This window comes from Pezoporus wallicus, unplaced genomic scaffold (assembly GCF_028554395.1).
Source record: "Pezoporus wallicus isolate ANWC-B61680 ecotype Strahan unplaced genomic scaffold, APGP_CSIRO_Pwel_v1 contig_16, whole genome shotgun sequence".
In the NCBI taxonomy this organism is placed as follows: domain Eukaryota; kingdom Metazoa; phylum Chordata; class Aves; order Psittaciformes; family Psittacidae; genus Pezoporus; species Pezoporus wallicus.
In genome coordinates, this window is record NW_026641478.1 from 4,214,443 (window position 1) to 4,229,930 (window position 15,488).

Below are 15,488 nucleotides of genomic sequence, written 5' to 3' on the forward strand. Positions count from 1 at the left end.
CAGCTGTCTGCAAGGTAGCTGTAGCTACATAAAGTCAGATGAGATGACACCTATCTAAGGTTAACATCAACTGAACATTTTAATGAAAACTGCTTTCACCCTGAGCATATTTAAGGCACTTTATTAAAAAATCTGAAGTTAATAGAAACTGGGAAAAAAAAGTAAAAATCGTTACATGTGAAATTCGAAAATTAAAAAAAATAATTCCTGAGTCTTGATAAATATTTTTATTGCAATAAAATACCATGACTATTGAAAACATGTCTTTTATAAAAGCATGTTATATGACATTTTTTCTTGAAAAACTCATGCTTCAGTGCACGAAATATGTTAATAAGTCTTTGGGGACATCTGTAACAAATTAATAGGAAATGAAAAGCCAATGAATGCTCTGTCATGTATGTACAAAACATGCATTGCTCCCGGCAACACACATCATGTTCGCTACAGGCATCTTTACCTTTCTGTTTTCTTGCAGGGTCCTGCCCATATTTTAATACTTTACAATTATTTATGCTTCACTAAACTATTTACAGAAGCAGAAACTAATCACACATCTTCTTAAGCCCATAAACACAGAACTACAGAGACAACTGCACTACATAGTACTGTTCTCTACAGGTACAGTTTGTGAATAATTTTCTTCATGAAGATTTAAATGAAAATAGAAGTTCAAATTCTCTCTGCTTTCCTTGGGCACATTCTTTTGCACCTGCTATTTTTAGAAGATTTTGCCACAAGACAGTATTTGTATTGTAAAAACACTTGTAAATTGTTGCAAAAGTATCTCAAGTAAAGAACCATGATGCTCGTGAATGCCCATTGTTTACACAGGATACAATCAATTTGTTTTCAGTTCAAAATAGCTGATTTCCAATACTAGCCATCATCTGTATGGTTCTAGTAGTATTAGTTTTTACTTTTGGTATATTTTTCTTTCCTCCACTGTCTTTAAATACAAATAACATGGAAACAGTGATATGGACCATACCCAGAGTGCTGCCAAATGCAATGAACATGCACAGTGGTTACAGAATGGTACTTATAGAGGGCATGGGAGGTTCTTTCTAACACTAATAGGTAAAAACAATAATCAGAGTAAAATGCACTTGTGAATTAACTGCATCCTTTAATATTTTCATTAGCTATGTCTAAAATATCCCTGATAAAATTCTACTTTTTTTACATTCAACTTCTATTACGATGTATTTCATGTTTTATTTTAAAAAATCCTACAATAATGATGGTGGTTAATCTGCTTCATAAAAGATAATACACTAAGTTATATATAATAATGTCTTTGATCCAATTAACATTATATTATACTGCTCAGTAATTACTGTGACTTCAGTTCCTACAACTGTTATAGTGAATACAAATGATCGTTTAATGTACAGGAAGCGGGTTTCATTTGGAAGTGCTGATACAAAAGTATTCAAGTGCTAACAATGACTTGTTCTCTCTACATTTTTCATGTTCCATAAATGACGATTTTATATAAATCTGTGTTTTTCAACGTGACACAATTTTGGGCAATTTCTTTTAATGTTCTTTTTCCGTGCAAACACAAAACTAGATTTTTCTAAACGTTACCATCTCATTAAAAGTAATTGCCACTTTTACTTGAAAAGGCACCAGCATTAATGTAGGAGAACATATCATTTATGCTTGTTTTATGAAGAGCTGTACTTGTTACTGGAGCGGAAATTATCATATCCGTGATCATTAGCTTTGAACTTTAGGCAGGACTGCCTTTCCTCCAGGGACAACAGATCTTTGGATTGGCACCAGCAACACAAGCATGACTGTTAAAATAAAAGGGATAAACACTTTACATCATTTTGTTTTGCACATGTGGCAAACGCACTGAAAAGCTGCCCTTCTTCAGTGGTACAGTAGGAAATGGCAAATGTACAAGCTGCCATTTTCAGATTACAACATGAGCAAACAAACAAGGTTAAGCTCCACATTGCTCAAATGGTCACTATTGTGATACCCCATTAGCAACCTGAGTGCTGAAGGGCAGGAAGAGTTATATTGAGTTACATATATTAATAAAAGCCACGCACATGCCGCTTCAAGTCTAGTTTGTATTCCTAAATGCATCTGAAAATAAAATTATGATTCCTTGTTGTCCTTTCTCTGATAAATTTTCTTGGGAAAAATGTATGCTCTGTAATCTACACTTTCTAGGCAAGATGCTATTTTTTTCTTTTTTTTTTCATTTTTTTTTTTTTTTTTGAGGGGAGAAAAAGAGAACCAAATAGGAGAATGGTGAAAACCTACACACAGTTTATACATTTACTAGATATACTGCAGACTTTTTGCTGATGCTACTGACTGGTCTTTGGGTGCTGCAAGTCCATCTGGGGTCCTGCATACTCACTTCTTTCCATGCTCAGGAAGCTAGAGATCTCTTACATGCTCCCAGCTCCAGTGATTCTTTCAGGGGTCCAGCAGTGTAGACAGGGAAGGCAAGACTTACAATAAAGTCTCTGCAACATGTGCTGTCACAGTTATTTGGGAAATACACTAATGCTACTAGATGTAGAGCTGATTGGTTTCTGTTGGAAATATATAGTCAGTAAGGAATTCAACACAGCCAGGCAATAAGCCTAGCAGTGGCCACCAGTTAAATGCCTAGCAAGAAAAGAAAATCTAAGAATTTGTGGTAGACAATGTAATAACTCTGATACAGTGTATGAAGACATCAGGGGCCATAAAAATAAAAAATCTGGACATGAAAGTGGAAAGACAGATGGGCTGCAATCCACACGTGATCCAAAGCCTTAAATCTTGTGTGAAGAATTAGGGCCCAGGACTGTTCACGTAAACCAACAGAAAACTACAAACAGGTCTGTCTCAAAATGTTGGCATTGGAAAAGGATGGGTGGATACTTGCACCCTCTGCCTTACCTAACTGCCTACTGATTAAAGCTCTCCATCAGGATGGGGAGAACCTGGGGTCAGCACTCTCCCTGTTGGGTTGCAGAGGATATGGCTAAGTGAATCTCTGCAGCTCAGACTGAGTCTGCTTTGTCAGTGCTCTACAAGTGGCTGGGTGCCAGCTGGGTGTCAGGAAGTGATGTACCACTGATTAGCATGGTGCCAAAAGGGTTTATTATACACTCCACTCTTTTGCTTTCTCTTTTGTCTCTGTGAATCCTTAATTCCTTTCTATGTAGTTTCAACAGGGAGAGGACACCTACAATAACCCAGTTAAAATTTCAAGTCAAATTTAATGACCATTTAAAACACTTTTGCATGCTAAGGAATGAATTTTACTGCTGACATCATCTTTTAACCAGAGGAGCAGCTCTCAGCAGCTTCTTACCTTAAAGCAGTTTTGGAATCTTTTGCTCACCAAATACAGAGCTATCGGGTTGATGCAGGAATTCAGTGAAGCCATGTTAATACCAATGTAGTCCATCACAAGAAAAAAGCTGTGTGGAAATTAAAGCAAGACACCTCACATTTTTCTCTGAAAAGGTTTAATAGAGGTTTACAACTATGAAAATTTGAGTCGGCTTCACTCAACCAAGACTAGCTAACATAACAGTAAAGGGTTTTATATCAACAGGATTAACTCATGGAGTTAACAGTTGTGCTCAATAATTAAGTTTAACCAGTAAGATAATTCTCATGAAAGTAATTTCAGAAGGTCCAACCACTGTAGCTTGTGGGAGGAAATATTCACAAGGTTTTCTTCACAATCCTAGCTGTTCTGTTGAAAGAGAAATGGGGATAGAAATTCCCCCTCCACCCTCATAATGCCACAAGACATTAGGACAGCCCCAAAAGGGATCAAGGAGGAAGACAGGGCAAACAGGGGGATTGCTCATAGTTTTCTGACTTTGCTACTGGATCAAAACCAGAGTGTCTGGATGAAGTAGCAGGGAAAACTTCAGACACACAGAGTAACCTAGTTAATTAGGAAATCCAAAAAAATCTTACGTAAAATGCCATCAGCGCACAGGCATTTTATTTCTGCAATCTCACCTTAAAAGTTCACATCTGTTGGGGTCTTTCTGATCATAAATAGTGAGTTTCAATATTCTGCTTAAGTGAAGTGGGAGCCAACACAAGGCAAAAACAAGTACCAGACAGAACACAGTTTTGGCCACCTCACGTCTCTGAAAAAGAAAATTGGACAGAAGAGTTCTAGTTTCTGTTTCTTGGTTGCTGTTGTCTTTTAATATCCAATGTTCGATAAACAAACTAAAAACCCTATCAAAACACAGGAGTTTGGAGAACATCAAATACCTTATTTTCTTGGAATGTATACTCAATCTTTTCTATTGTTTTCGATGTCTTGCACTGATTCCCTGTATATCCAATTTTAAAAAGTATGAGTAATAATATGTTTGTGTCTGGTGCACTACTAACTTGGACTGTATTTTGGCATGTGTTTTTTTCCTGATAACATATACTGCTAACCTCACTATATTTCAGCATGAAATTGCTTCAAAATAGTTAACAGGTTTAGAGGACAACTTCAGTTTTCATTACAAAATATCCAGCTCTCACTATTGTGAAGAAATAAAAACTATAAAATCTGAAGCATTAACATCAAACAAGAAAAAAACCCACAAACCACCAGTTTTGTGATTGAAAGTTAAAATCTTAGGTTTCTGGGGGCTCTGATATATGTATAACTATGTATATATCTATATCTAAGAGCTCAGCAACACCACTACTAGGAAACTTCTTACTAATAATCTTGAAGTCATCATACAGGAACAGAACACTTATGTGAAAGTAAAGTCATTAAAGGTATTGTTGTTAACCTCTCTACAGACAGAGTTGTCAGGGATAACTTTTTACCTGTTTCAAGTGGTCGTTTAAAGCAATCTGCATCCCACTTTTCTTTCGTAACATCTCACAGGTCATAAGAGTATAGAAAAATGCTGTAATAGCCAGTGGCAAACAGAAGTAAAAGCTGAACAGCCACCAGTCTTTAGCTTGCTTGTAAAACTACAAAGAAAACAAAAGCAAAGCTGTTGTTAGGAGTTGAATGCTAAGCATTTTGGAAAGTATGCTATAACTAGCTGGTCAGTCTGTCCAGAAAAGCATCTCTATAAGGTGTAGGTTACAAAACAGGACAAGTACTATGCCCAAAGCCCCAAAAAAGTTTCTGGGTGCTCTTCTTTTAACCAATATACTTCAGGAATTTGTCAGCATTTCATTTGAACGTTATATTCACCTACACTTGTACAAATTACAATCCACGCAATGCTAAGAAGATGGAAGGAACTGTTCTGGAGACTTCGTAGATGTCAGTGTCTTACCATCATAAAGGATGTTTTCTGTGTGGGGTGAAGCAGGCAGATTCTAAGATCCTTTCCTCTGTACTCCATCGTAATCATGTCAAATGCAATAGCTTCTGGAACAGCCAGTATCACCGACAAAACCCAGATCAGTAAAATTTCAACAGCAGTCCACTTTGGCACTCCAATTCCTTTAATGCGACTCCAAGAAGCAACTGCTCGATACCTGAAGCAACAGCACACATTTGGAAAAAAATAAACCTGGTTTAACTGGCAACCCCACTTATTCATGTTGTGTCAGCACAGCAGAAAGGCAAATTTGAGCCCATATTGAAAAGCAATTAAGAGAGTTTGATGAAAAATGGGTCTCACCTATCTATACTGAGGGCACACAAACTCAGCACTGTGATGCCCACTGATGCCTTTTGAATGAAGGGTACTAATTTGCACATTTCAACACCGAAGGGCCAGTCCTCTGCAAGTAGCTGTGAAAAGAAAACAACAATTAGAAATAAACTGTTTTTAAAAGATAATTCCTAAAGCTGAAACACAGACCTTTGTCTTGACTATTTTTCTTTTCTGCCCTGTAAAATTTAGTCAAGACTGCCTTTTCAGAAGGGAGTTTCCAATGTGGGTGTCCTAAGAACTAGCCAGTAGCTTTACAGTTACTCCCTGGCTGGGCAAGAATATGCATAAAGGCTTAGTCCTGACTTCTTAAACCCCATGAACTCTACTTATTTTGCTTCCAACTTCACCACTCCAGTGTTTATGTGCTTTTCTTATGTGTTCAAGTAACTCTCCATTTACTAGAAATACAGAAAATTACTTAAGGCTGAGCAGAACAGGGCAATGCTAAACAAGTGCACATCTGGAGTGGGGTTTATTTGAAGCTTGGCGTCTAGGCTCCATCAGCTAAGAAGTCAGGCAACGCTGGAGAGAAATGAATCCCATAGTTCTTAGCTGACCATCTGATAATGAAAGAAGGGACCTACTGGATACTAAGGGAGGCTAAACAGCTTGCTTGATATTAATATTTAGCAGAAGGTAATGATGGATCAGATTAATCACTCACTGAAGATCTTCACTGACCAGTTTTTTCAATGATTCTTTATTACAATACTGAAAGGACTATCTGTGCATTAAGCATATTTGTAAGTGCTACAGAATAAAAGAGCTCAATGATTTCAGATTGGTCCAATTGCACTTTAGGTTATACACTTTAATGGAAGTCTGTCACATCCCATTTTTACATTTTAGCAGTACACTTTAGCTGATTTAGGGGACAGGACTTACTGGACACAGCAAGCACCTTCCCAGCAGCTGACGCTATGAACTGTTTGCCTTCAGAAACTGTTGCACTTCAGAAACATTTAAGCTTTGTACTTTGCTGTGAGCTCAATATAATGGCTCAAATATATCACAGCAGCAGCCAAATATTCCAATTACTCATAAAAAGAAGACTCTTTAGAACAGAGGTTATGCCAAGAAATAGTCGCAATCATTATATATGAAACTTTCTGAGTTTCTGTAATTAGTTAACGTTATCTAAAGCCATTTCTGTTTTTTGAAACTTTGTTTCAATGAGGTCTTTTGGATCTGTTGCAGATTGTGGGCTACAAAATGGAAGAGGAGAGGAAAGAACAATAACTATCCAAAAGATGATTGCAAAATCCTTCCCTTGGCTCAGGTCTCCTCAGACATCTTAGAAGGCTAAAATATGAAAAAGAAGAAGAAAGAAGAATGGTAACTACCCAAAAAGAGATTGCAAAATTTTCCCTTGGCTCAGGTCTCCTCAGATATCTCATTTACTATTGATGTACTATAAGAAGAAATAGGTCATCATACTGTATAGATTCTGCTGGGGACCAAAATGACTGAAGATTGATAGCCACAGAGTTGCCTGCTCAATTGACTTGGTTCAGCAAATTCCTTTAGCACACATACACATGCATCCCAGAATAAACAATTACAGGGTCAACAGTCTTTTAAAAGCCCTGATAATAACTTAAATATAATTTTACTTTAACATGAACAAAGATAAGTACAGTTCATGACAATGTGCTTTTGGAAATCCCAATAAAATGCCCACCAGTATTTTTAGATAGCAGGATACCTTTCAAAATCTGCTTTAGTCCTATGCCAAAATGGGACCTTCTATTTCTTCAGTGATCTACTCAAGTAAGACAAAGAGTATAATGCTTCTGCAGAAATGAAGCAGAATATAAATTCTAGGGATTTATGTTTCTTGAGAATTTTATGGAAAGTAATAAAGCAGAGGAAGTAGGGATGAGGTTGTAATAACCATACAATATCTTTTTATTTATGTGATGTGGGAAAAATAACTCAATCTGTAATTAAAGTTATCTTCAGTAAAGCCTCTCCCTAAGACTTCTTCTGAATTGCTGTAAGGGGGTGATAGCAACAAACTACTATTAAAATTGCTATGTGAATCATTACAGGTGTTCTAAACATACACTTTACATAATCTTATGACACCTGGACTCATTTAATTTATATCAATCAGGCAGTGAGCCTCCAGCCTACCACATGTAATTGCTACAGATAACAAAGACTTGGTAGCAAGTACATTTTATACTTGTTTATAGTACCTGTTACATATTGTACATGTGTACATATTAAACCAGAGATGACTCATTAAAAAAAGCACTTCAAAATCAAAATGTATTTTTTCTTCATTGAACTGAAATTAAGACCTTTGGTTAAATTTCTGTTGGCACATTCTGTTGGCACAAACCAGCTACAACTAGCTGGTTTACATGCCAAGACACTCCCTTGTCTCTCTTCCCTAAAATCACAACAGTTCAGCCACATGTTAGAGATTTCCCTGAACTAATGCTTATCTCTCAGGTGCAGACAGTCACACCTGTGCTCCAAGCTGACTGGATTTGAGCCAGCTCCAGCTTGGAAGCCGTATGGCTGAATTAGCATAGGACTGTGCATGAGTGAATGTGGTCAACTGAGAGAAAGGGTGCATTAGCTTGGGTTTAGCATAACATCAAAATATGACTTGCATTTAGCTAGTTTAAATCAGGAACAGAATGGACACACAGCTGTCTGCATTGGATTGGAAAAAACATCTCCATTATCTCTTGCAGCTGATGTATTGTGATACTTGAGCATTTTAATGCATGAGTCACAAGTCTCTCTATCATGGTATTGCAAGCAGCTAATGATACGCTTGCAGCAGAAGCTTGAAAATGTTAAAAAAAGTAAAAGGGGAAAAAACAGTGTTTTAATTGCTGAACTATGCTTCTTTGTTGTTTCTGCTTGTCCTATGTATTGCCATCTCCTTAAAACACTGCCTTAAAGTACTGTGAAAAATCACTGTATTCAGGAGCATCATATTTGTGGGCAAGAGCCATGATTATTCCTAGTGAAGTACAGATGCAGCCTAATGCAATTTTGCATGGGTAAAACAGTTTTCGTATAATTCATAATCAGGTATCTATACAAAGAGTGCAACTTCACAAATGACTTAGAGCAATGAGCTACTGCCAAGTGGCAGCAAAGAGAAAAATAATGTTGCGTTTTCATGAGTAAAATGCCAAGAGAAGTTTACCACTATCTGTATTCCAAATGACCTTTTCCAATGTTTTATAGTCACTTAGTGGCTGAAGTTTTAACTCCTAAGCCACAGAGACGTGCTGAAGATGAAATGAAATAGAACAAAGGGAAAGGGAACACACTGCAGAATGAAGTGAAATCATGGTTAAAAGAAGCAATACCTCTGATGCACTCCTATAGACAACACTTTTCTCAGACCAGACAGAGATCTAAGCCTAAACCGATGAAAAAGCGGCACAGCTATGAAAGCAGCCCCAAAAGATGGTGTGACTCAGAGACACACCTGTGAATTACAATTCCTGCCCTGCTTCCTCTTGGTTGTGCAAGAACAAAAAGATATTCATAATCTGCTGCCACAATATGCCAACATAGGAGCACAATATGCTGCTTTCAATAGCTCAGCTGCTGTGGCCACCAGCCACAAGGCTGATGCCATGGCTCCATTCCACAACTGTTGACTTGCTACAGTCAGACATGAAGAAGTAGTAAAGTGTGCACTCACATCGGTGTTCTAGTGCTGAGCAATGAGTGCATGTGAAACAGAGCAGGAATTCCTATTTCCTCCTAGCTGTGTGTTCACAGCAAGCCTAGTTCACAGGGTAAGAAGACAATCTTCATGAATGCAGCGTTCCACAGGAAATCAGACGTGCAACTGTACCCCCAATACACAAGCAACATTTTTTCCATGTATCTGTGAAATGACTGGCAGATTTTCACCTGATACTTTCTGAGATGGGGAGGTCATGCAGATAGATAAATAATTTTTTAGTATTTCATAGGAGCAAGCATTTTTCAAAACAGGAAATTTGCCCAGGAAATTAAGCTTATAGTCAGGGATAAGCCAGACTTTACAAAACTTATTAATATTTAACAATAATTATGATGTCAGGGTGGGGATATCCACTCTAGACAAGAAAATACATTTCCTAGTTAAGCTGAGAACTTTTTACATGTTTAGAATAGAAGTGTAAACCCTATGTTTTTAATTAGTAACTTCTGCTTCGAACATTTTTTTAAGTGCTTAATTAAAAGTAATATCATACGGACATATTGAAAATTACTGAAACCTCATAATGTGTTGCTGAAGTAGAATAATTCTGTGATTTCACAATCATGGTTATAGGACTGCAACAAAAAAAGCATTAAGAAAGCCATACTGCCGTCAGACTGGGAAGCATAAACAGGATAAAAAAAACCAAAACCCAACAACTCAAATAAGGTGATAACTTGTTTTGAAATTTGTCACATGCATCTTTTAACTGAATGTATACACAGCAAAATGTAATAAAAAAACAGATTTACAAATCTGTTCTGACATCAACTGACATGCTTCAGTTTGGAGGTCCATCATGAAAACTATATATGTGTACTTTTAAGAACATATTGACATTTCCACTACTTCATCAACTGGACTTCAGAATAGATTGTTCCCATCTAACTACAGAACAAAGTTACCCCCCATTGCCTGTGAAGTCTAGACAGATTCCTCTTCTGGACAATTCTTTCTTTCTAAGTGCCTATACGCTGCACTTGTTGACCGTAAAAGGATCCTAAGCAAAACAGACTTCTAGTTTAACGTGGTCAGAGATCAATGAATTTTATGTAAGAAATTCTGAGATGAACCTTGCAAGACCTCAAGTAAGTGGTTCAGACGTTGACAGAAAGGAAAGAATACATTTTCCCCTTAAATGGCATGTTATCTTTACGATCAGAAGAACCAGTGGCCAAGAGTTGTCATATGGAGTAGTAACAATGTTTTCTAAAGATAAGCACCTTGACTTTCTTGGAAATTTGGGCAAAGACTGGCTTCATCATGATGCATGCCCTATAGGTACTTGAATTACAAGTTAGTAAAGTCATCACAAAGACATTTCCATATGAATCTCACCCTTTTTAGAGCACAGCTGGATTAACAAAGGGGCCTGTTCACACCTTTCTGGAATATGTAGTTCCTGATCTAGTCTTTCTTATATTTCCAGTGCTCAATAATGCTTTATGTTAACAGTATTTTTTATAATCCCTAAAATACATTACTGGGGGAAAAAAATTAATCATTGCCTTGATCAAAAAACCCCCCACAAACAACAAGGCCATTTACTGTGGCCTTTGCTCATTGGCTTGGATAAAGACAAGGTTTTATTCCTTCCCTGGTTCTTTTTTTTTTTTCCTGTGCTCTTGCAGTATGCTCTGAGATAAAGGAAGCTGTGACAGTATTTCTAGGCAGATATGCTTCCTCAGTCATCTGTGTCATAGCAAATTGATAAGAGTTCAGAAAGCCACAAAAAAGTGTACAAAGGATAGATTGTTCCCCTGTTAAAAATCTACTGGAACATGACAATAAATTGGACTTAATATAAGAGATAAATATTACAAAGTGAGAGAGATGTCGTCTATATATCAGAGGAAAAAGCATGTTATATTATTTGATTACAGCTTTTTAAAGTCTGTGTTCCTATCTCATTACACATACACATACATGCATGAGGGGCAGAGCTAATGTAAGATTGGAATTTCCAATCTTATGTTATTTTAGAGTTTCACATGCAGGAGTTACCAACTTTACTGATCTGGGAAAAAGAGCATAAGCCTTCCAGATCTGCAGATCTGTACTGTTAGGCATACAAGCTGCCACGGTCTTGTTTTCCAAAGACTAAGTGCAGAGAAGGACATAAGAAGTTCACCAACCACCTACTCTACCCTTCTGCTCCTCATGTCCACACCTTTAATTGCTGTCTCAAATTAACAAAAACATGCTTGTCTGTTTAGTGAAGCAGTTGACTAGGCATAGGACTACCTTCACATCCAATTAGCAGCAATTTTGCACAGCCTCCACACAGCCACAGCATTCTGTACCGCATAATGATTGTCTCAAGACTTTTCTTAGCATCTTATATATTGGATTGCATGTACCTCACAATCTGGCTAACACCTGCTTTTCCTTAGAGCCCCACAACGTAAGAGATGTAAATTTTCATTTGTTATGTTTTTTCAGCTACTCACATATTCACTTAAATAGTCACAGGGACATCTTTTGAAGTTAACACTTTAAAAAGCTAACAAAATGCTGTTCCAAGTGAGAATTCCGTGTTCTCTCATGTGTATCTGTCTGGAAAGCGTTCACAGACACTTTCACACTTTCTACTACAAGTGTTATTGAGTAAACTGCTGGCATTTTACTAACATGAGGAATTCTCTTATTCTCTTTCACGCAGTTGCTGAGGATCTGGTAGCTATTTTGAAGATTTGGTTCATCCAGTTTTAAAATGTTTCAAATTACAAGTTACAACTGTTTAGTATACTTGATTTACAAACGTTTATTCTTCCCCTGCTGCTGGGTAATCATAGCCAGCTTTACATTGCACTACTGTATCCTCTCTCGCAACAGTGCTCTGCGGGTGGAATTAGATGGGATGTAGAGTGGATAAAAAGTTATTATCAACTCAAACCACATGCAAACTCTTATTTTTGATTAAAAAATACAATGTCTAATGTTGGGGAAGGTGGGAGGTGTTTGGTTTGTTTATAACTCACATCTATTCAAAAGTCCTATTTTAAAAAAAGCGAATATTTCACTACTATTGTAAGGGATAATGCAAATTTAATATAGGATCTTCATTTAAGATGAGTAGCAGTGCGGGATATTTAGCATCTGAGAGCTATTGCTTAACTCTTAGCATTATCAATAGCACAATAAATATCCCGGACTTTCAACTGGTAGCATATTTATCAGTTTGCAATCTGATGGTTTATTCCTCCCCCTCCAACCTACTTACTCAGAATGATACACTTGATGACATTAAATCAAGATAAGCACGGTCATATATCATGATTAATTTAATTTTGAAATAGTGTCACCGAGATTGCAAAGTCTTGTACTGAGCAACTGTCACTAAATCAATCAGTTGGACTTTCCTGAGAACAGATGAAAAATATTTTTGTTCAATACCTTTTTTTCACAAAAATACATTTTTTAAAAAGAGTTTAAAGTATTTTGTTTCATGAATTCCACTCTCAGATGAGTCCACACTTCTCACAAAGGACTATGATAAATATATAGCACAGAAAATATTGAAACTCTAAATTGAAGAAACTGCCGTGTAATCCGAATTATGTGGCTGGCGAATTTAACAGTTATGATGTTCCCTGCTTTGTAATACTCCAATACTTTAAAAGGATAAAGATACAGGATTCTACCATTTCAGCAGCTTCTGAGAGTAACCACTAGGGATAAAGAAGACTAAATTCAAACCCACTCCCCTTCAACGTATTTTTTTCTAGAGCTAAAAGTAACAAACCCCAGAGTTTAAACACATGCATAGAAGTGAGGAGATGACAGGTGAAGGTTCTCATGTTCACTTCAAACAGTAACTGATGAGGACACAGACTGTAAACTTTCAAGGCAGAAGGTGCCTCGTTATTTTCAGCATCCCTCCTAAGTGTGCTGATCCTAACCAGAGGCTGGATTCAACTGTTCAGGAAATATGGACTGCACAAGCTTGGTAGACAAGACAGAGATTGTTCTCCTTCTGTGGCAAGTCTCACCACGCCAAAGGTCAAAGTAACGAAGGTGCACGGACAGTTGCGGCTCACTACCTCTCAGCTGTCCAAGCTGCATCACTGGCGAACAGGGGAAAGAGCTCACAGCTCAGGAGAGCATCACGCTTCACAACCGCAGGATGTATAGAACTAATGCAAATCGCTCTGTTGAATTATTTTTGTAGCTCCTAAATAAAGGCCCCATGCCAACAGCGACTGTAGGGACCCAAGTTAAGTATTACGACTAAGCATGCCCCAGCTGAGCAGCAGGGACCGAGCGGTACTCAGAGGAAAGAGTCGCCTGTGCCCTCCCCTCCATTCCTCGCCTCGGCAGAAAAGAGGGAAGCAACGAATCCATCGCGCATTTACCTACTGCATTCATCACCTTTATCCCCGGGACAGCGCCGGTCTCCAGGTGACTTGCAGAGCCTGGCCTCTGCAAGTCACCTCTGCCACATTTCCAGCTCGGACCGCTGAGAAGGCTGCGACTGGGGCACGAGAGATTGTGCCATTTGGGACAACATCTGACCACACCACCACCCTCCGTCATCAGCTTTTTGGCATGAGGTGAAGTCCCGGAGGTTTCCCAGCCAGAGAAGGGGCTCGTTTGCCCTCGGCCCCGCGGTGGTGCCCGGTACCTGCCGGGAAGCACCAAGAACGGGTGCAGACGCACTCCCTGCTCCCCCTCACCTTGTAGACGTTGATGGGGATGTCAATGATGATGTGGAGTAGGTCGCCCAGAGCCAGGCTGGCGATGAGGATGTTGGGGCCGTTCCTCATGCACTTGTTCTTGTAGATGATCCGCAGCAACGTGGAATTGCCGATGATGCCCAGCACGAAGACAAGGCAGGACACCACCGTGTTGATGTACTTGAAAGTCTCCTTAATCTCCGTCTGACCGGTGCACATGGGGGGCGAGGCCGAACGCGGCCGCCCGCCAGCCGCCCCCCCGCCCCTGGGCAGCGCGGCTGGGCGGGAGGCATTAGACTCGGCGCCCCTCACCGCAGGGGTCCCGGGCGTCGGGCTCTGCCCGCCCGGGCCTGGCGAGCGCACGGACCCGTCGCCCTCGGCGGCGGCGCGGCAGCCGAGAAGCAGGAGCAGGAGGAGGGAGGGCAGCCGCCACGGCCGGGTAGCGAGCATGGCCCTACGGCACGGCTGATCCCCCGCCGGGAGACCGCCGCCGTCAGCACCGACCTGCGCGGAGAGAGGGGACCGGGCGTCAGCCGCGAGGACAGCGAGCCTAGGAAGAAGCCGATACCCGGGGACGGTGCCGGGGCGCTGCCTGCCACCGGGCGGGGACTGGCGGCGGAGCAGGCGGTGCAGCCGGCAGAGCAGCGCTGGGGCGACAAGCCCCCTCCAGCAAGAGACCTGCTTGGCGCCGCCGGGCTCTGCCACCCGCTCCTCTCCCTCTCACCTCGCTGAGCGGAACCGATCCTGCCCGCCCGCTGCCTTCGGGGCTCTGCCTGCTGAGCTAAGGAGACGCGCCCCGCCGGCTGCCTTGCCCCCAGGCTCTGGATGACTGCTCCTCTCCGTGTCACCGGGGCCGGCTGACGCCGCTCTCCGGCGATGGGCAGGCACCCCAGGACACGGAGCCAGGAAGGAGAGGGCGCTTGTGGCACAACCCGGCTGCCGTCACCGCGCACCAACTCCCGTGGCTAAAGTCGCGCCAGCGGGGTAGGCGCCCCCCCCTTTTCTAAAACATTCAACAGCATCTGGCCCATCAGTCACTGCCAGACCCCACCCGCAGCCTCCGCCTTCCCCGTCCCCCCGCCCCGCGGAGACCAGCCCGGCCCCTCCGCCCGCCTGCAGGCCCCGCCGCCCCGCCCCGCTGCTCTGCCTGGCGCCCCTCGGCTGGGGCGATCGTTGCCGCGGTACCTGTCGGGTCTGCCCGGCGACCTGCCCGTTTTGCAGCCCGGCGGGCTCGTCCTGTGCTAAGTTAGCTGTGGCAACCTAATGAAGTCATTTTGCGGGTTTCGAAAGAGTGTTTTAAATCAGAAAGGACTGTTAGAAGGGGCTTTGGCATTGTTAGAGGACGCCGGGGGGGGGGGGGGGGGGGAACCGGGCTTTTCCCCCTTGTCCTCTCGAGCGCTGATTCCCAGT

The 15,488-nt window shown here is 40.9% G+C and overlaps 1 protein-coding gene across 2 annotated transcripts; it reads right to left on the reverse strand.

Annotated features, from left to right (window-relative positions):
* Nucleotides 1-212: 212 nt before the first annotated feature.
* On the reverse strand, nucleotides 213-14,814 carry EDNRB (endothelin receptor type B). Of its 2 annotated transcripts, XM_057424045.1 has the most exons (8): nucleotides 14,803-14,814; nucleotides 14,079-14,582; nucleotides 5,640-5,752; nucleotides 5,289-5,493; nucleotides 4,825-4,974; nucleotides 4,000-4,133; nucleotides 3,335-3,443; nucleotides 213-1,805 (listed from the first exon to the last, which is right to left on the reverse strand). In XM_057424045.1, exons 2-8 carry the CDS (start codon nucleotides 14,526-14,528, stop codon nucleotides 1,674-1,676), a joined length of 1,293 nt encoding a protein of 430 aa, XP_057280028.1. In that variant the 5' UTR covers nucleotides 14,529-14,582; nucleotides 14,803-14,814; the 3' UTR covers nucleotides 213-1,673. The 2 variants fall into 2 exon arrangements, with proteins under 2 accessions (XP_057280028.1, XP_057280029.1); XM_057424046.1 differs by lacking the exon at nucleotides 4,825-4,974.
* Nucleotides 14,815-15,488: the final 674 nt, after the last annotated feature.

Bases quoted from the DNA above. Each gene is read 5' to 3' on its own strand.
- EDNRB (XM_057424045.1), bottom strand. From the start codon at position 14,528: ATGCTCGCTACCCGGCCGTGGCGGCTGCCCTCCCTCCTCCTGCTCCTG. The intron at 5,753-14,078 runs GTGAGGGGGAGC...TTCTTTTCACAG, and splicing joins TCCCCATCAACGTCTACAAG to CTACTTGCAGAGGACTGGCC. The intron at 4,975-5,288 runs GTAAGACACTGA...TTTTCTTTGTAG, and splicing joins AGAAAACATCCTTTATGATG to TTTTACAAGCAAGCTAAAGA.